The sequence below is a fragment of the Apium graveolens genome, chromosome 4, assembly GCF_009905375.1.
Source record: "Apium graveolens cultivar Ventura chromosome 4, ASM990537v1, whole genome shotgun sequence".
NCBI classification, from domain to species: Eukaryota; Viridiplantae; Streptophyta; class Magnoliopsida; order Apiales; family Apiaceae; genus Apium; species Apium graveolens.
In genome coordinates this window covers 307,109,779-307,130,664 of record NC_133650.1, presented here as the reverse complement: position 1 = coordinate 307,130,664, position 20,886 = coordinate 307,109,779, and the positions used below count along the sequence as shown (strand labels likewise).

At 36.2% G+C, this 20,886-nt stretch overlaps 1 protein-coding gene across 3 annotated transcripts; it reads right to left on the bottom strand.

Annotated features, from left to right (window-relative positions):
• Positions 1-11,348: 11,348 nt before the first annotated feature.
• LOC141721571 (structural maintenance of chromosomes flexible hinge domain-containing protein GMI1-like) lies at positions 11,349-19,364 on the bottom strand. Of its 3 annotated transcripts, none has more exons than XM_074524533.1 (22): positions 19,065-19,364; positions 18,928-18,962; positions 18,465-18,540; positions 18,184-18,366; positions 17,850-18,008; positions 17,557-17,578; positions 17,334-17,451; positions 17,096-17,212; positions 16,602-16,919; positions 16,342-16,460; positions 16,032-16,212; positions 15,834-15,942; positions 15,612-15,706; positions 15,294-15,389; positions 14,493-14,559; positions 13,737-13,828; positions 13,334-13,615; positions 13,057-13,260; positions 12,616-12,730; positions 12,159-12,360; positions 11,880-12,071; positions 11,349-11,688 (listed from the first exon to the last, which is right to left on the bottom strand). In XM_074524533.1, the coding sequence occupies exons 1-22, from the start codon at positions 19,138-19,140 to the stop codon at positions 11,364-11,366; spliced, it is 3,183 nt and encodes a 1,060-aa protein (XP_074380634.1). In that variant the 5' UTR covers positions 19,141-19,364; the 3' UTR covers positions 11,349-11,363. The 3 variants fall into 3 exon arrangements, with proteins under 3 accessions (XP_074380634.1, XP_074380635.1, XP_074380636.1); XM_074524534.1 differs by having other exon boundaries at positions 16,342-16,451; positions 19,065-19,357; XM_074524535.1 differs by lacking the exon at positions 16,602-16,919 and having other exon boundaries at positions 16,342-16,451; positions 19,065-19,353.
• Between the last annotated feature and the right edge of the window lie 1,522 nt (positions 19,365-20,886).

Here is a 20,886-nt window from a genome sequence, read left to right as displayed (position 1 = left end):
AAATCAGCGATAATCATTTAAAATCAATGGATTGTTATAAATCCTTTGAAATCTGAATTGAATACACCCAACAATACAGAATTGAACTAAACTATAAACTCCACTAGAGATGAGCAAGATTACAAATTGTATTTTACATAATTGAAAAGAGACAACAAGAGAGAGTATTTTAGAGAGATAGATCTGAGAGAGATTGAAGTTCTATCTTCTAACTAACTTTGTGAAAATATATAGATAAGAGTTTGTTACGTGAGATGTACTGAGGTGTGCTAATATGCACATGTTTAACCTGGACTATCAATACTACCAATAGACTCCCTCAAGTTGGAGGATGTTTGAGATGAAGAGCACGTAAACCCACCTTACTAAGCAACTCTTTGAAATGCGGAACAGGAACATTTTTATTAAGAACATCAGCTTGTTGATGTTTGGTAGGTAAGTAGTGCATGAGCCCTTCAAGTACTTTATCATGAGTAAAGTGACAATCAAGTTCGATATGTTTAGTTCACTCGTGAATTGAATACCGGATTCTTGACAATATACAAATGGAGGCTGGTTGTCACAATGTAAAGTAATCGAACGCCTTGTGTCTTGGCAAGAAGCCCAATCAGAATCAAAGAGGGCTTGCACCTTAAGAGTATTCGAAACTTTGAGCAGGATCCCCTGTCCAATAGAATGTGCTACATAGCACAGAATATGATTAAGAGCATGAATATGTGGAAGACGAGGGCTCTGTAAAAAATGGCTAAGGGTTTGCACTACATAGGAAAGATCTGGTCGTGTATTATGAGGTAGTTTAGTTTACCAACAAGTGACCCATACATTTCAGGATCATTAAGTAAAGATCCATTAATCAAATTCAGTTTCAAATTTAATCGCAAATTAGTAGTAACATGCTTAGATATATCCAATGAACAATATTTGAGAAGATCATTTGTAAACTTTTGATGAGTCAATAAAAATGCCTTCTTGCACATATCTAACTTTAAATCCCAAAAATTAGTGCAAGATTCCTAAATTTTTAATGCTAAAAACTCGATCAATATGAGATTTTAAAGAATTGATCTCAAGTTGATTGTTTCCAATGACGATAATATCGTCCACATAAATAATAGATGGTCAAACCATCTCAATTTTTGAGAAACAAAATATAGTCGTTTTTTTATTGTTTATAGCCTTGAAAAAATAATTCTTGAAGCAATTTAAAGAACCACTCAAGAGAGGCTTGTTTTAGGTAATATAGAGATTTTTTAAGACGACAAACCTGATTTGGTTTGTGAGGAACACCATTAAGAACTCTTATGAAAACCTCTTATTTTAAATCCCCATGCATAAACGCGTTATTAATGTCTAACTGATAAAGTTGACAGATTCTGTTAGCTGCTAAAATAATCAAACAACGGAATGTAATTATTTTGATAACTTGGGAAAACATTTCATTATAGTCGATCCTGTGTTTCTAGTTAAATCCTTTCACAACCAATCGTGCTTTACAGCATTCCAGAGAACCGTTTGCTTTAAGCTTTACCTTAAACACCCACTTATTATCTATGGCTTTCTTTCCATGTGGTAAGTCGACCAAATCCCATGTATTATTGTCTGCAAGAGCCTTAAGCTCCAGAAAGCAAAGCATCATATTTGACTAAATTACACCAATGAGATGTTCTCTGCAGATTGACAAGATTGAACTGATAAAAGGAGAGATATGAAGGTGGCTTTTTTACTCTGGTAGATTGTCTAATAGGTATGACATGTACAATTGCTGAATCAGAAATAGGGGATGCATGTGAAGATCCTAGTAATGAAATATCAGACGTAGAAGGAGGATCAAGTATCAACTATCTATGTGTAAATGAACATTTTGTGTCAATACTAGGACTATCAACAATATTAGCTGGACTATCAGTGGTACTAATATTAGCAAACAAATTTGAATCATCAGTATCAATGAAAGTATAGGTGACAACTGGCAAGAAAATGAAAGATGAATAAAATTGTGGTGTGATAGAGTTAGACAAAACATGAAAAGGAAAGTGGTGTTCTTAAAAAGAAACATATCTCGAAATAGAGAAAATTTTGGTAGCTAAATTTAGAACTTTATAAGCCTTTTTATTTGGTAGATAATCAATAAACACACAAGGTATGTTGAGTATTGCCTTTAGTGTCCACATTAAATTGTGAGAATATTGGGGGTGGCCGGGAATCGAACCTTAGTTCTCCCGCCAGCCTAAGTTCTGATACCATGTTGAGTAACCAGCTCATCTAAAATCTTAAGGTGTTAGAAAAAGGCCCCAATAGGATCATATATTTAACAAGGTAAGGATCGCGGGTCAAACTCAGACCTATATGATGTAGTATTGGACACATAGCATAGACAACTGAATATCATGAGGTTATCTAATGATAAAGGTTGATTGTATAGCTTTTGATAAGGGGTCATATAAGAAATATTTTTCAAGGGCATCATGTTAATCAGATAGTGTGCACATAACACACACTCTCCTTAGTAATTGGGAGGTAAATTAGGCTGAAAAGAAAGGGACATGCTGGTAGTCTCCAACAGGTGCATATGTTTGCGTTCAACTACTTCATTTTGTTGAGGAGTGTAATTGCGGCTAGTCTGGTGTATTATACCTTACTGCTGGTAGATTTCTGCTAATTTTCTTCACTTAATTCTTTTGCATTGTCATAATGCAAACACTTTATATTAAAATTGCATCTTGAATAGAACATTGTTGCTGAATTAGCTTGAGTTGAGTAAAAGGCAAATGTCCTGGTATGAGATACCATAGCTTGGCTTCATCTGAAACACTGATACAAACAGTCTTCTTAGTAGAAAATTTTGAATTTGGAGGAGTATCAGTACTACCAGCAACTGTATAAAGTGGCCTGGAGATAACAATGAGATTCAAAAAAATGAAGATTAAAATGCATATCTTTGCACAAATTATGCACATATATCAACTTATACTTGATTTCATGAACAAGTAACACATTATGCAATGTGATCTGTTCTGTCAATTTAACAAGCCATGTATGAGTCGTTTTGATTTTCCTATCATTAGGAATAGTAATATTATTATCAATGTCATTCACAATCCGAAAAGTGGTAAAATCTTGCAAACTATTAGTTACTAGCCTATGACCCGATGCACGAATTACTTTTAACACTTAAATGATTTTTAATAATATATTTTATGTTAAAATTATTTATATTTTGATATATATTTTTCATAATTGAAAAATAAATTAAAAAATATAATAAGTTGTAATAATAAATATTTTTTGATAATATGAGACTAGACTGAAAATAAATAATATAATATAATATGTTGTTCGCGGGACTCGAGCCCTGTACCTGTAGGAATTTTTAAAATAAAGAATATAAAAGTTTAAATATAATAAGTTGTTTAAATATTAATATAATTATTGGTAGAGAAATTCGGTATCAACAAAGTTTGAGGTTAGTCGCCGGAATCAAGATCTACGATGGTGGTTCTTCACCTGAAAAGTGAGCGAAGTGTGGAGGTTGTGATGAATTAGGGGCTGAGATTGTTTAGGATTGGTGGTGACTCCTTAAGGCTCTCGCTACTACCCCTTGCAATTTGCCTACGTATCCCTATTTATAGAGAATCTAGCCAACGTAGTTCTTGGAAAACAAGAAACCTAATGGGCTTAGATTTCTCATCCCGAGGCCCAGTAGGAAACCTACTGGAAACAGTCTTCTACTAGCTTTAAGAATGTCCGTCGATGAAGCCCAACCACAAAGACCCAAGGCTTGTCCACAGCTTCAAGACTTCGCGGACAAGGCATCTCCCCGGCCGAGGATAACCCTCCACAACCAGCTATTTCTCTAGTCCGTGGACGCAGGTATAGCCGTGGTTCACCCCAAATGCTGGACACATCATTTCCCCCCGGATAAGGAGCTCCTACCAGATTGCAGTACAAGTGATCTCAAGCTTTTGGGTGCAAAGTGCAGGATACTCCGAAGTCTCCCAACGAGGACACTCATTGACTACAGAGACAGAGCTCCCAAAGCACACACCAGAATTTACCCCACATCCTCAATGAGGACAGTCATTGACTACAGGAGAAGGCCTTCCATCCAGGCATACCCCTGGAGGTCTCTTACCACGGATACCGCATTAATGCGGTTGCATTACAGGAATGAGTTCTTCAATAGAGTACCTGTAGAAAATATGTTAGTAATAATCATTCATCGTCTTCCTATACTCACGAAGCGTCCAAAGAATCTGCCTAAAAATCCAACTGCTGCCAGAAAAATAACAGAGAGCCCCTTAATATCTATATAAGTTAGAGCGCGCCTGATTTCCTCCATTAGAGGGTGCGCCCTTTCTTTATCAGAAAGGGGGGAAGCACTAATTTGAGATGATCTTCATATTTTTTTCCAATTTTATCCAATTGACCCGATTTTGACCCAAATATTGCTCGTACCAAATTTTGGACATAACAACTTCCCCCCAAATTTCATATGCCATTGGAAATGGGATTGAAATTTTAAACCCCCTGTCAAACTTAAAAGATTTGTATGAGTTTCTACCAATTTGTGGGTGTGCCCTTATGAACTTATTCATTACCCTTTCTTTATCCTTCTTCATTTCTTCTTTAAACATCATTGGGCGCGCCCTAGATGAATGCGCATATCACGAATCTGTATAACAACTTCACACCCCAAGCGTAAAATTTGTCACTCTCTACCGCTTCTCTTCTTGATGGCTTTAACCTTGGTTTGTCTATAGAGTTTACCATTTATGCACCACATCTCTAAGCTTACACGAGCTAACTCGGCGTAAGAAACAAGAGAAATCATACAAAATTGTGCGCCTCGCATACCTTGGAAAAGCACAATCCATTAAAAAAGGTTTGAGGATTTTCTCAAACTTTTTCATCCCAATATTGGTCTCCTATGGGCGCGCCTTAAACTAAAAGTGTCATCATAGGAGGGCACGCTCAAAGGGAAGGCGCGATCAGAATAAAAGACTAGTTCTCTGATCTTCAAGTAATAAATAATCATTGATGCCAGGAGGACGTGCCTTGTTGGTGAGAGTTATCCTTCCACCGATGACACAATACCATTCAATATTTGATTTCTTGCTTCTTGCCAAATCATAACTCCAAATCGTTGATCTCGTCCTTTTCACAAATAGTGTGATTCATTTATTCAAATCAAAGTCAAACTTTTACGATCTTCTACAATCATCTATTTTTAGAGGGTGCGCCTTTTATAGTGGCGGCATCTTTTTCAAATAATTAACATCATTAGAGGGTGCGTCCTCTTTACGAGGAGTGTCTTCCTCGACAAAGATAACTTTCTTGGAGGGCGCGTCCTCTGTAACAGGAGTGGCTACCTCGACAAGGTTTTCATCCTTCGAGGGTGCGTCCTCTTTACGAGGAGCGTCTTGCTCGAAAAAGGTATTCATTCTTGGAGGGTGCATTGCTTGTATGAGGCTCGTCTTCCTCAACAAAGGTATTCATTCTTGGATGGAGCTTTATCTGTAAGAGGCGCGTCCACCTCGACAAGGTAACATCCTTGGAATGCGCGTCCTTTGTAGGAGGCGCGTCTACCTCGACAAGGGAAATCATTCTTCGAGGGCGCGTCCTCTGTAAGAAGCGCGTCTACCTCGACAAGGTAACATCGTTGGAGGGTGCGTCATTTGTATAAGGCGCGTCTACCTCGATAAGGGAAATTCTTGGAAAGCGCATCCTCTATAAGTGGAGCGTCCACCTCGACAAGGGTATCATTCTTGGAGGGAGCTTCCTCTGTAAGAGGTGCGTCTATCTCCACAAGGGGAATCATCCTTGGAGGGAGTTTCCTGTAAGATGAGCATCTACCTCGACAATGGTATTCATCCTTGGAGGGCGCGTTCTCCGTAAGAAGAGCATCTACCTCGATAAGAGTATTCATCCTTGGAGGGTGCGTCCTCTGTAAGAGGAGCATCTACCTCGACAAGGATATTCGTCATTGGAGGGCGCGTCCTCTATTAGAGGAGCATCTACCTCGACAAGGAGAATCATCCTTGGACGGAGCATCCTCGGTGTGAGGAGCATCTACCTCAGCAAGGGTTTTCATCCTTGGAGGGCGCGTCCTCTATAAGAGGAGCATCTACCTCGACAAGGGGAATCAACCTTGGAGGGCGCATCCTCTATAAGAGGAGCATCTACCTCAACAAGGGTTTTCATCCTTGGAGGGCGCGTCCTCTGTAAGAGGCGCATCTACCTCGATAAGGGGAATCATCCTTGGAGGGAGCTTCCTTACAGATGAGCATCTAACTTGACAAGGGTATTCATTCTTGGAGGGCGCGTTCTCTGTAAGAGGAGGATCTACCTCGATAAGGAGAATCATCCTTGGAGGGAGCTTCCTTACAAAAGAGCATCTACCTCGACAAGGGTATTCATCCCTGGAGGGCGCGTCCTCTGTACGAGGAGCATCTACCTCGACAAGGGTATTCATCCTTGGAGGGTGCGTCCTCTGTAAGAGGAATTTGGTATCAACAAAGTTTGGGGTTCGTCGCCGGAATCAAGATCTACGATGGTGGTTCTTCACCTGAAAAGTGAGCGAAATGTGGAAGTTGTGATGAATTGGAGGCTGAGATTGCTTAGGGTTGGTGGTGACTCCTTAAGGCTCTCGCTTCCAACCCCTTGCAATTTGCCTACGTATCCCTATTTATATGGAATCAAGCCAACGTAGTTCTTGGGGAACAAGAAACCTAATGAGCTTAAATTTTTCATCCCGATGCCCGGTAGGAAACCTACTGGAAACCGTCTTCTACTAGCTTTAGGAATGTCCGCCGATGAGGCCCAACCACAAAGACCCAAGGCTCGTCCACGGCTTCAAGACTTCGCGGATAAGGCGTCTTCCCGGCCGAGGATAACCATCCACTAACAGTTATTTCTCTAGTCCGTGGACGCAGGTATACCTGTGGTTCACCCCAAATGTTGGACGCATCCTTGTCCCCCGGATAAGGAGCCCTTATCATATTGCAGGACAAGTGATCTCAAGCTTTTGGGTGCAAAGTGCAGGATACTCCGAAATCTCCCAACAATGACCCCGTTAACTATAGAGATAGAGCTCCCAAAGCACACACCAGAATTTACCACACATCTCTAATGAGGACACTCATTGACTACAGGAGGAGGTCTTCCGTCCAAGTATACTACTAGAGGTCTCTAAACACGGACACGCGGACACCGCCTTCATGTGGTTGCATTACGGGTAGAAAATATGTTAGTAATATTCTCTGTGAGTTTTTTCTTGAGCAACCATTCGATAAACTTGAGTCAAATCAGGTAGAGGCACCATCATTAATATATTTGCTCTGACCATTGAAAATTGATCATTCAGTTTCATTAAGAACAGCAATGTCTATGGTTTTGCTGCATTTGTTTCATTCTTCCAGATAGAAGACGAGTGCACTTGTCACAAGCACAATTTGGTAACGGATCTGCATCATCCATAGAATCCCATACATTCTTAATATGTGTATAAAATTCAGAAACTGATAACTGTTCTTGTTTAATCTCTGAATATTTTTGCTCTAGTAAGAAAATCTGAGTACCAGATGTTTATCCAAGTCTCTGTTATAAAAAAACTTCGCAAGAAAACTCTGCAATTTTAATGGCAGATTTGAAGTTTTGATGTTGTTTAACACCGATTTTATGAAAATTCTCGCTCTGATACCATGTTAGTTGATGCAAATCAACTCATTAAACTAAGAAGACAATACAAAAATGAAGCAATATTACAAACTTTATTTTACATGATTGGAAATAGAGAACAAGAGAGAGTATTTTAGACAGATATATCTGAGAGAGATTGAAATTCTATCTCCTAATTAACTAACTTTGTGAATATATAACGAGAAAGTTTGTTACGTGAATATCAAATCAAAAATAGTCGGAATAAGTCCAATGCATAACTATATTTAGTTTTATAGCTATAATATATGATTAAAATAAAAAAAATCAATTTCAATATATAGCTAAAAATAAAGAACAATGGACCAAAATGTCATTTTTGAGTGCTAAATGGTCCAAAATGTCACTGTTGAAAATAATGGCCCAAAATGTCACTTCATAACGGTACTTCGTCTTCCGTTTTGTACTTTAATTTATTTATTTTTAATTTTTTTATAATGTGCAAAACGGTGGTTGAAGTAGCGTTTTGGCTCAAAACGGTACATCATATCGCGTTTTGTACCAAAACGGAACTTTATCTACCATTTTATGCATAAAAAAAAATTCAAAATGCCAAAATATTACACGAAGTTCCGTTTTAGATGTTTTGCATAAACGGTATACGATGTACCATTTTAAAGTGACATTTGGGGCCATTTTTAACCCCAAATTGACATTTAGGGCCACCACCCAAAAATAAATGAGTAATTGGCAGTTTGTAATCCACATTTATTTTCATTTTTGCGATTTGTGTCTACATTATTTTCTCCGTCAACATGCACCCCATAAAAATTAATTTCGCTTCTATTTGCACCCCAATGACGACTTTCCATCCAAGATAACCGTTAACGTTAATGGAAGCGAGGGCATTTCGGTAAATTACTAATTAAAACATAATAAAATAAGAGTAATTGGTATTTTGTAACCCATTTCTTTGGGAGTTTTTTCAATTCGGATCTATATTATGTTTCCTTGCAAGTTGCACCCTTAACTTTAAATTTCACTTTGTTTTACATCCCTGGATTGTTTTTAACTTTTATATTAGGGGTAAAATCGGAAATTTCTGGTCTCCAAGAACAAATCGCTGGATCCTTCGATTTCCCAATCCAAACCTACAAATAAATACATGAATCCATTGCAAATAACAAGCAAAAATATCAAATTTTATGAAAAAAGCCCAGAAGTCAAACCCTCAATTCAAAATAAGAAACATATTATCGAGTTTAATTTTTATTTTAGCGGATATGAATCAGCATATTAAAGATTCGATCCAGGATTCAATCCGATAAAAAATCTAATTATAAATTGAGCGAATATTTAATAGGCCGATCCATATTCGCTAAAATAAAAAATTAAACTCGATTCTAGGATTCTTATTTCAAATTGGGGGTTTGATTTTCGTGTATTTTTCATGAAATTTAATATTACAAATAGCTTTTGCTTGTTATTTACAAATGGGGATGAGCATTCGATCGGTTGGGTCGAAAACCGGACCGAACCGAATAGACCGGAAAACTGAATTATCATTTTTTCTTGGACCGAACCGGACCGAAATTTTATTATGGACCGGACCGGACCAAACTGAACCCAAATAATTCTATTCGGCCCGGTTTTGGACCAAACAGACCGAATTTTTTTTAAAAGAAAAAAGAAAATTGTATTAAAAATTTCAAACCAAAAAATATGAAATCTAAAATATAATTAAAGTAAGGTGATATGTAGAATTCTAAGAGTGTACGAGTATAATTATAAATTAAAAACGACGATTATAATTTTTAAGATATATGTAAACATATAATAAAAAATTACAGTATTTATGATTTGGTCTATTCGGTCTATTCGGTTCGAACCGAAATATTTTTTAAAAGAATCGGAACAAACCAAATTTTATTTCGGTCTATTTGGTCCGGAGAGAATAGAACAAATTTCTGAAAAATCAGGACCGAACTACATTAGTACAAGTTCGGTTCGGTTTTTCGGTTTCGGTTTAATTTGTTCAGCCCTATTTACAATCGATTCATGTATTTATTTGTTGGTTTGGACTGGGAAATCTAAGGATCCGGCGATTTGTTCTTGGAAACCAGAAATTTTCGATTTTATCCCTGATATAAAAGTTAAAAACAGTCCAGGGGTGCAAAACAAAGCGAAATTCAAAGTTAAAGGTGTAACTTGCAAGGAAACATAATATATACCCGAATTGAAAAAACACCCAAGGAAATGGGTTACAAATTACCAAATACTCTTATTTTCTTCTAGTTTAATTAGTAATTTACTGAAATGCCCCCGATTCCGTTAAAGATAACGATCAACTTGGATGGAAAGTCGTCAACAACATGGTGCAAATAGAAGGGAAATTAATTTTAATGGGGTGTAAGTTGACAGAAAAAATAAATCAAAAAAATGAAAATAAAAGTGGGTTACAAACTGTCAATTACTCAAAATAAATGGATAAATGCATAAATCAATATTTAGTCTGATACGTAGGACCAAAGATAGTTATAGGTTTCTTGACACATCATCAAATAACTAATAACTAATAATGGAGTACAAAGAGATTCTCTTTAAATTAAAGTGAATGATTGAATAAAATATTATTTAATTATGAAAATTCTTGGTTGTAAAATAGAACTAGTATATAAGTGCAAAAGTTATTTTAGCAAAAAAACATTTTTTAATGCCAAATTATAACAATAGCCATAGTAATTTTACATCTTGGAATTGCTCTTACAAACTCAAACTTCTTTTCATATATAATGTAGATAATAAAACCACAAGTACACAAAATGTAATCAGAACAATATGCTCAGTTGAACAAAATCAGATAATGTTCTATCGACACAGTTAAAAGCAGCCTTGAAACCCAGACATGTATATCAAACAATATACTGAAGAGCATTGCCTGAACCTGAACAGGGTTTGAACTCTGTGCTAGGAACTGGATAAGCTCTTGCTTCTCGACATCAAAGACCGACTATAACCTGCCTTAAAACTACACATGCTCTGTTTGAAGGTCCTCCAATATCAATCATTTCCCCATTATGTGTTCTTTATCAAGTCCTCAAATCAACAAACTTAATGTATATGCAACTTTAAGTTCAGAAGACTACGAAGCTCCTCACTCTAATTTTCAACCCATCAATCAAGTACCTATCATTCTGTACAAAATACATGATTTCACCTGGGACAAGCATGATTTTATAACAATGTACTCCCAAAAATTGTAGTAATATTTTACTCTGACTGCAAAAAACAAACCACAAATGTGCTGTATAATCAGCTAGGGGGAGTTCCATGCACTATCATTGAACTGTTGCAGTAATGATGCCTTTGCATCCAAGAATTTCGCATACTTGTTTTTGCTCTTCTCAAACTTTTTCAGGGTCTCGTCATATAATTCATTTTCTTTGTCTAGCTGGTCATTTATTGTTCTCAACATGGACTTCTTTGCATCAATCATACGTTGATAGCGAGAATTTTGACTTTGAGGTGCAACAACTGGAAAGTGTATAGAGGGTTTCCCGAAGAAATGAAAAGCACTGCACGTCAGATACTATAGTCTTGTGACATAGATTTTTAATCAAACTTAGGGAGAAATGGGGGAAGAATTCAGAAAGGCCAGACTGAAAGCTCATAACAACATACATATAACTAATTGTAAAACAAATATCTTACCCACATCCTAGAGAAATAACTCCAGTTTTCCTTACGATACCTCCATCCAAAGAAACCGCACCATGGTGGATGCATTCTAGTGCTTTTCTCATTGTTTCCCTAGTTCTATAAACCTGTACCTCACCTAAAATATGATAGAATAAGGTCTCCCGTAGACCTTTACCTCCAGAAGTCCTTGTGTATAACTGATTAGCATCCAAATATATCATATTGACAGCATATCCTGAAAATCCTGGTGGAGTCTTTCCATTTGGTAATGTAGGATCAGACAACAAAAGCCTTCTCTGAGGATCTCCACTGTCACATTCGCCTTCGTATGGCCTGTTACACAATAGGTTGCACATCACTCTTCACAATAAAAGTCTGAACATTAAAATCACGTCTCTCTGTTTAAAGTGTAACAAGTTGCACATCTCTCTTACAAGTAAACTAATATCTACCGGGAATAACATATTCGACGAAGAAGTATCTAAATAAGCAACAGAAAGTATTTTCATCATTCTTTACAGTACCTTACATCTTCAAGACAGATAACAGAATAACGTCCATCTAAAGATGTGCCAAGTGCAGATGCCAATGCTTGAAGACCAGTGGAACAGTTCACATTTCCATGTACATCACACGTTTCAAGATTATGAGCAGCTTTATAGGATTTACACACAACTCCAAGCATTTGCTCCTCTCCAAGGAACTCTGTCAAAATCCTGTGTCAAGGAAAAAACAGAGAAAATTATGCACAGGCTTCTATCGTGTAAGTTTATTAAACTAAAAATTCATTGGTAGAAAGAGACCTGGCAAGCTCATTTGTTTCAACACTTCCAAGAAGCGCAACCACACCTAAAATATCTTTTGAGAAATCATGATATTTCTTGTCTTTCAGTACTTTGCAGACAACAGAAGCAGCTGTGTGAGCCCTTGATTCAATCTCTCCCAACATTCTCTCTTTTTTAGGTGAATTACTTGAATCCCCATTAGAATTAGCTTCCAGTGAAGCTGAGGAGAAATCAAACAACAGTCACTTAAATTTTAGTACCAGTTAATTTAACTACTTTTGTAGATATCATGTAAATTAACTAACTGAAAGAATACACAAAGCATTGATTAACAACAAAATCATAAGATGGATTTTTGTAAACTATTTTTATTGACAGTGTCTGCCACTCCCATCAGTGTTATATTATTGAATCATTTAAGTATCTTCACATTAAGAACATAACAGAGAGAGACTAAGAGTTGTTGCATTACAACCTTGCAATTCGGACAGGGCTTTCTCATATTCCAACCGTTGGGCATGGAATGTTTTAAGCTTTTGTTCATGCTCTCCAATGCGCCTTCCATCCTGCAAAAACTTGTCTTCAAGTTCCTGCAAGGTGAGAGGCACATTTGACACACAAAAAAAGAGGCTTGATAAATAATAGAAGTCAGACTATAAGCTAAACTTTTTATTGTTATATATTTATTTATGAAATATTCATATACATGGGGCGTCTCAGCTAAAGCTTTTCAGTCATATGAGCAAGTTGGACTTATTGCCAATAAGATCAGAAATCTGGGACGAAATATAAAAGATCTCAACAGGAGATAGACATAGCATTTCTTCGATACATCACTATAAATCCTTTTTTTTTTCTTTCTAATTTACGATATAGACTCCGTGCACAACTTCATATTTTATACAAAGCAGTATACCTTCCGCTCATCATAAAGGCTCTTAACTAAGTTTCCTATGCTCTTAGCAGAGTCTGGGCTTGGTCCCAGCACCATTGCATTATCGTCATGCTCCACTTTTGGAATTCTAAAACCAGATAAATTATTTTGGAGTGAGATTTCTTCAGCTGTACACTGAGGCTGGCTACTCTCATACACAATTTCAGGGGCTGTCTCTACAAGCACCTACAAAAGAATCACAGCTATCAATATAGGGATCACTATCATGTTAGAAAATTTGCAAGATAGAATTTGTAACCGTTATGGTCATGTTGAGCTTTGGGAAGCGAGAATGTGCAGCACGAAAGGAGAAGCTTCCTTCTATTTCAGGGAGCTGAATAGTACGAACAGTGCAGCAACCATGACGAAAGCTGTATTTCACAGTATCATCCATATCTGTTGAATCAGACTTCAATACAAGAGAATGGGACATGTCACCCTTCTCGTTATCATCGATTGTTTCATCCACAACACCATCAGAGTTAACAATTTCAAACACAACATCTTCCAGTTGAGAACCAGCACAACATTTCTCAGGTATCTGAGTAAAAAAGATGAGGAAAATCAATTCAAATTAAAAAACTTCGGCAAATATCTGCTGCACAACTTCAACTGAATTGAAAAAATGTAATGGGAAAATAGAAGATAGACATGTTACAAACCTTAGTTGCAACTCTAAGCATTCTTTTCTCAATTTGGGACTTCACTTTAAAAAGCAATTTGTTGCTTTTGCTTGAGAAAACAGAAAGGGATACTGCACAGAAAAAGGCATCATATTGAATGTGAACTGCAACTCTGCAGATATTATTTGTTTTAATAATAGTACTAACAAAGAAATCTCAAGAACATATACAGATGATCAGTAGTATATTATCCTCGTATATAGATTCATAGAGTAGGTTCAAAACCTCACACTGTATTCAAGTGTAGCTCCAAATATATCTGTTTTTTGTTTTTTGCAAATAATATTTGTGTTACTATATCACATGTGTGAATATAATTCACTTATTAGTTTACAGCGCAGCATTGGGTTTTGGGAAATCTGAAAAAAGTAATTTCAAACTAATTGAGGTAAGAAACAATTATTGATGAGAAAAAAGTAAATTCAAACTAATTGAAGTACGAAAATTTTAGAATTCTTTTAGAAATTTAGCAAAATAAGTAATGAGAAGGAATCAATAACTAACTGAAGAAGTTGAGAATGAGAATACATTTTTACAAAAAAAAAATTACAAGATGAGAACAAACTAATAGACAATAACGAAATAAAAAAAATGATCCTAAAGCAGATTAGCGAACATTGAAGCTAAGCATAACTGATTAGCTAATAGAACAAGATGCACCAGGAATGGCAAGTAGCCAAGAAAATTCTAAATTATGAGAAACATGTCATGCCTTTGAAAAGAAATTAAGCATACCACTTTCCCCATAGCCTTTTGAAACTTTCAAGAGACCACTGAGATCAACACGTCCATGATCATCCACCTGTGAGGCAACAATAGTTCTTGTATAAAAAACTGATGAATGAACAAAATATCGGAATTAGGACAGCCAAGTAGCATTCAGAGTAAAAAAATAAGCATAGAAATTAAAAACAGCAACGGAAAAGAAAGGCACAGGCTAGCTACTCGACAACTGGCTTTCTAAATTACATATATCAACCCAGCAATATATAAACTGATATATAGTTATATGATCCGGCATACAAGTGGTATGTATATACGTACATGGGTATTATACATATACACATACAATGATACAAATAAAATCTACAGACCGCAGAAAGTACACCAGTGAATAATTATCAAATTTGATTTTTAAATCTTACCTGACAAATCAAAACCCAACGAAATACCACCTTAAACACAATATAGCTTTCTTTCTATTTAGGACAAACTTTGCCATTTTTTTCATCCTAGCCCCCCACTAGTTATTTGATACAGCATCAGCCTTTTTTCTAGAATGAGGCAAAGCTTCCATCAACTACCCTTAATATTTCTTCCACTAAACCATTACTAATATGATTATTGTTTTATGTTGATACACAGCACCCAAGTGGCAGGCTGATATGTTAGTACTAATTGTGTTAAAAACCATGAAATTTCATAATTATGGAAGTACCTAATAAATTTGACAGATATATACTGTTTGTACTTGCTGGTGCATGGGAAGGGAAACAAAATAGAAAGTATCAGTAGAAGTTCAGTAACAGGACCCACCTGTACTATGTTTGTTTTCTGTTGAAAATGAAATCCATCCACACCCAATGACAAATCTGAACCTTGTTTAACGTGATTACCATAGGCATCAAACACCTGTTAAAAACTCAGAATTAAATATGTATAAAGACAAATAAAAGAAAATGGCTTCCTTAATTAAAAAAACATTAAATCACGAGAAGAAAGTAGTAAGGGATGAAATAATCCTGCTATATATACGGATTTTCAGAAAGCCAATACATACTGTATCTCTTTAATGAGTATCTAAATCAAAGTTTCTTAAGGCAACTGATTTCAAGGTCTTGAAATTTCTTTAACCTCTAGTTCGAGCTCTTGCACAACATTTCCAGGAAGTAGATGCTTCATAAAATCTTTTGGTTTAGCATTAAGATGGTCTATTGATCCTGGAAGAACTGAGGCAAATGATACAGTCAGAAGACAATAAAAGCTGACCAAATATTTCTAGTCACATAGTAACAGCATTAAAAGGTCTATTGATCAGAAAGGGAACCATTTTACTATTGGCTAACATAGGGATACCTTTGCATGGAACGCTCACGTCAAAGGGTTCATCTTTTGAACATATCGTTAACTGGGCTTCATAGCCAGGGCGAATTAGGTCCACTTCGCTACTTTTAACCAGTATGTTCTACAGATAAATTGAGAGAGTCTTTAATGGAAAATGTATATGCTTAAAACTTCAAAAGAACTCAAATAAAGGCTGTGAATATATTATACCTCTGCCGTAATAACTGAACATTTGGATAAAAGATGCGATTTCAGTGTTTCAGATTGAAACAAAATAACACCCTGCTTTGTTGAAACTTTAGCTATCAATTTAGGGACATGCCGAAATGATGTACGGTTTTCATAGACATCGTAGCATGCAATAGAAATTGGGGGGAAATGCGAACCAACCCTGAGCAGAAATTTTGTTTAGTTCACACCAGATATTGTTAGTTATAACGAAAGAAGACATTTACTTATATTACAAATTTTTAGAGAAAATAATAAAACTCAGGAATATGATAGATGGTCACCATCTTACCTTACACTAAGCTTTGCATGTTGCATATCACTCACAAGCGCCCACCTCTTAACCTGGGACTGTGCCTTAACCCTTACACTATTAACATAACTACTGCAGTCCGATTCTTTCTGAAGAATCTCAAAGCCATGACATAAAACAACAGATGTGGGAAATGTTGCATTCAGTATCTTATGACATAACATAAAGGAATGAATAGTGAAAGGAAAATGTGTATAATAACATAACATTAAGCAACTAGCATGTCACTAATTACTTACAATGTGAAAGGAAAATGTATATTCACCAGCTTTTTCAAATATCAATTTGGGGTTCACTGAGAATATATATAGACCACGAAACCCTTTACGAGATGAAGGTGAAGCACGAAAAGAATGAACATGGCTAGTTTTTTGTAGATCCTTATCTTCAGCATTTAATTTTATTTCTAGAACCATATCTAAGTCTGTCACTGCAATATGCTTCTGGTCTAATTTTTCAGAAACCGCCACACTACCATAAGAGGCAGGACGAACAACTGCTATAACTTCGTCGGGAGAAGCATGACCAGCAGTGACGACAGCATCAAAAGGCAATGACTGAAAGATAAACCAAATTTGTAACGACTGCAGTAGCGACCTTATAGAACCAGTATAAAAGCAAATTAAAAAGCAATTAAGGTAACTAAAAACTTTTTTTCAATGTGATTGCAGAGGGTGTAGCTATGATGAAATGTGCATTACAGTTTGTAATTTATAAAACTTGTAAGACTTACCCCTTCAACTTCCAGTTCTTCACAATGACTGGCACTAAGAATATCGATTGATGATGGAATTTTCTTCTGCCGCTTTTCAAGTTGCGAAATCCACTCGGCAGTTTCAACAGACAGACACTGGTGAGGATAAGTTCAATCAAAAAACTTACCCCAATCATATTAGAACAAGACTTATTACACTGAAAACAAAGCAAAATGTGACGGTTTTGTGTGACTAGTGTTGATATAAAGGTTGAACCTTTCCCGTATCAATAATACTAATAGGAAGTGACTTAGATTCACGGATATCTATTGCTGGATTTCCGTCTTCGTCCTCAAAAATAAGGCATCCCTTTTCATCTGAAATACCTAACTGCCTTCCAATTGTTTAAGTAATTATACAAAAAGCAAAACAGGTACAAAAGTCAGTAAAAAGAACATAGGCACATAAAAACAAAATTTCAGTTAAGTATCTCATGTACCTGCAGATAATTCGAGTTTCCCCTTTGAACAGAAAGAGAGGGAAGCAAAAAGACAAAAAGAGATGGGGTTAGATTCCTTAAGTTAACAAAGTTTAGGTCTAAACTATTATATAAAGTGTTACATAAGTACACGATGTCAGATATTGAACAATTAACTCTTTTGAACAAATACAGAGAGTTCTAGAAGAGGTTTTTATCCATTTATTGCTAGCTCTACCTTATTTAAACACTACAAAATTTCTGGTACAGCGTATTGGTGCGGAAAATGTGCATGTAATTTGAATTTTACTTACCACCTGCATCGCCTTGAAATCCTTCTAAAAGAATGTATTCTAGAACACAATAGATATTGTTTTTATAAACTCCTGAGCACGCTCCTTTCAAAACTTTAATTTTCTGTCCCGACCGCCAGGATTTTCCCTTCCTCCTGATGTGTCTATGAACCCTGATAACTGATCCATAAATTGCACCAAAAGTGAGCAACATGGAAAGAAGCATACTTAAAAAATAGAGAATGGAAAAGGGTATATACTCTTCTTCTACTCGTGCTAAATAATATCCACAAACAGAGAGCCAACATTGACAACATCAGAAGTACAATAATATGAACAGAATCCTACAACTTACCATCTGAAGAAATCACAAGCTGTTTCTTGTTTGAGGGATTAATGATGATAACATGTTCATCCTCACCACAATCACTCTCTTCATCATAGAGATTATGCATCTGGAAAATCCAGTCTTGATATTGTTTCTCCACTTGCTGAAGTGATAGTTTCTTTCCATCTTTAAAAATTTCAACATTTACATCTGAAGATCAGTAAAAGAAAATGTGAGTGACAACAAAACTGACATTAAAAGGCTCCAGGCACAACAAATAATACAAATACATAGCGGAAATAAGACACCTCTATCTTTCTCTAAAGACTTCTGGCCAAAGTTCTTCAAAGCAGTGGTGTAACAATGGTGATGTGATAAATCGGTCTACAGAACAAACAATTCACTATTATCAGTCATCAATTACATATAAATTGGAGAATATAGAATATATTCATATATTAAATAATATTACATCAGTCAAGGATACACATCATCAAATAATCGAGGTATATAATCCAACTACATGATCTAGCAATATTTGTTTGCAAAATGAAGAGTCCGGGTAACTAAGCTTGTTTGTACTGTAAATGAAGCAAATAGATAAGAATGCAATACACATTACACAATATGCCAATATTATAAATTTGTTCATTCAGAAAGTGCAATATACTCTCAACGTCATGTAATTTCCCTGTAATCCTATAAAAATGGTCATATTCCTATGACAATGCATCTTGTCACGTTTGCAGGAAGGGAAATCGATCCACATACCTTCGATGGGGTTGGGTAAAAGCCACCATCAGTTTCTGCAAAAATAAGTCAATCACCTAATTTGCGAAAGCAATAATGACAATGAACAGGTAACAAGTTAGGACTGTCTATATATGAGCCAAAGCAATCTCTCATACCAATGAAGCATTTCACTCTTGAGCAACATGTCTTCAATATTTGGGCCCTGTCAACCTTTCGTTGCTTAAGATCCATAAAAGGAAGCCACGCCTGTTTTATAGTAAGAATACTGATCAATTTCTCTTAACAATTTAAAGCTATCCGAACAAGTATCCATAACTATACATCAATGCAACTTAATTTTACACACATTAAGGATTATGTCACTTCGGCTGTGCATAATTGGCTTAGGTGTTTATAATTTCATGTCAGAGGCCATTAAGATAATCTAGATCAAAGATAATCTAGATCAAAGATAATCTAGATCAATTCTCAACCATACAGTAAGTAGTTGCATTCTTCAAGTAGTTGACATGTGCAATACAATTCCTACAAAGGGTCCTATGTATCTTTCTCATTTCTCATCAATACTTTCTTATTGTTTTGTTCATAAAGTTTTTAAAACAGAGGAGGCAGTGAGCTTAAAGGTACAAGTCCAAACAGCAAGGCTGCAAATAAAACAGATTACTTTTCTGAATTTCCCTCAACTATGATGGGAGGTTCTTGTCCTTGTGGGCTAAGGAAAGAGAGTATCAGGGTAAGCGTCTCTTGCAAAACCTTATTCACATATTAATAATATAGATGTATATTTACATTCTTTTTCAATCTCTAATTCTAATCTCTAAAAGAGCCGTCAGTTATTTTTTATCAAATCAGGTGAAATCAGGCTAGTTCTCAACCACAGTTTTCTGAATTATAATACTAATCAGTTAAACTATTAGTTTTATTGTTTTATCAGTAATACGAATCGGTCCTAACACTAAAATTTGAAGGTAAATATTATCTCTATCTAGGATGCAAACATATACAATTTCTCTCTTTTCTGAACTGGTTACTGTACAATCACTTCTAGGCTGAGGGAAGGGAGTGAAAATTTGAGTTAGTGGCTGGGTTGCTCTCAGACAAAAGGAGAGCTTGAGAGTACAATTATGCATGTTATTTCTTCCAGCATGGCAAAAGAAAGTGAGAGGAGTACCACCTTAGTAGGTGAAGGTGAGGATGTGAGGCATGTGAGCTAGGGGGAGCCCCCGATGCAAGAAAAGAGAGAAATTGAGAGAAAGGCAGGTACAGGGGATATAAGGGTGGATACAGCCATTGCTAGTGAGTCAATGATTGTGGATGATGCTGAAAAGGAAAGACAATTTTAGCAACCCTACAAAGCTGTAATTGATAACATTTCCTTGGATGCTGACACTTTTACTCATCCTGTGTCAGCCTATCAACTTTTGGCTACTCAGGGCAATGAGGAGGCAGAAAAGACTTTAAATCTGGTACATACTTCAGAATCTCTTCAAAGGGATAAAGCTGCTGTCAATAGAATGCCTTCTACAGCTGGTGAGCCATCTGAGGAATTTGGAGTAAATTCCAATGATGATGACTCTGTTTCATTTGATGGAAGCATGAACTTAAGGGGAGATGAAGGCCCTAGTTCTATTCCAGATTTACCTGAATGGGAATTGATAAAGGAGTAAATATCCAAAGTGCTAGTTCCTGCCATCACTACTTCTCCAACATTTCAAATCAAAGGAAAGCTTGATGGAATTGACCTAATCCTGATAGCAGCAGCTGAGATTCAGGTGAAAGAGCAATGGGAGAAAATTGATGAAAGGATACAACAAGTGTTTGACTCTACAACTACAAAATCTTTATCTGTGAAACACAGCACAAAAGTTGAGCCAGTCATTATGGAGAAAAAGCCAGTAAGGAGGAATAAGGTTGGAGAAACTTCTTCAAGGAACCTAAAACCTATGGTACTCAAGCCAACCACCAGATTCAACAAGG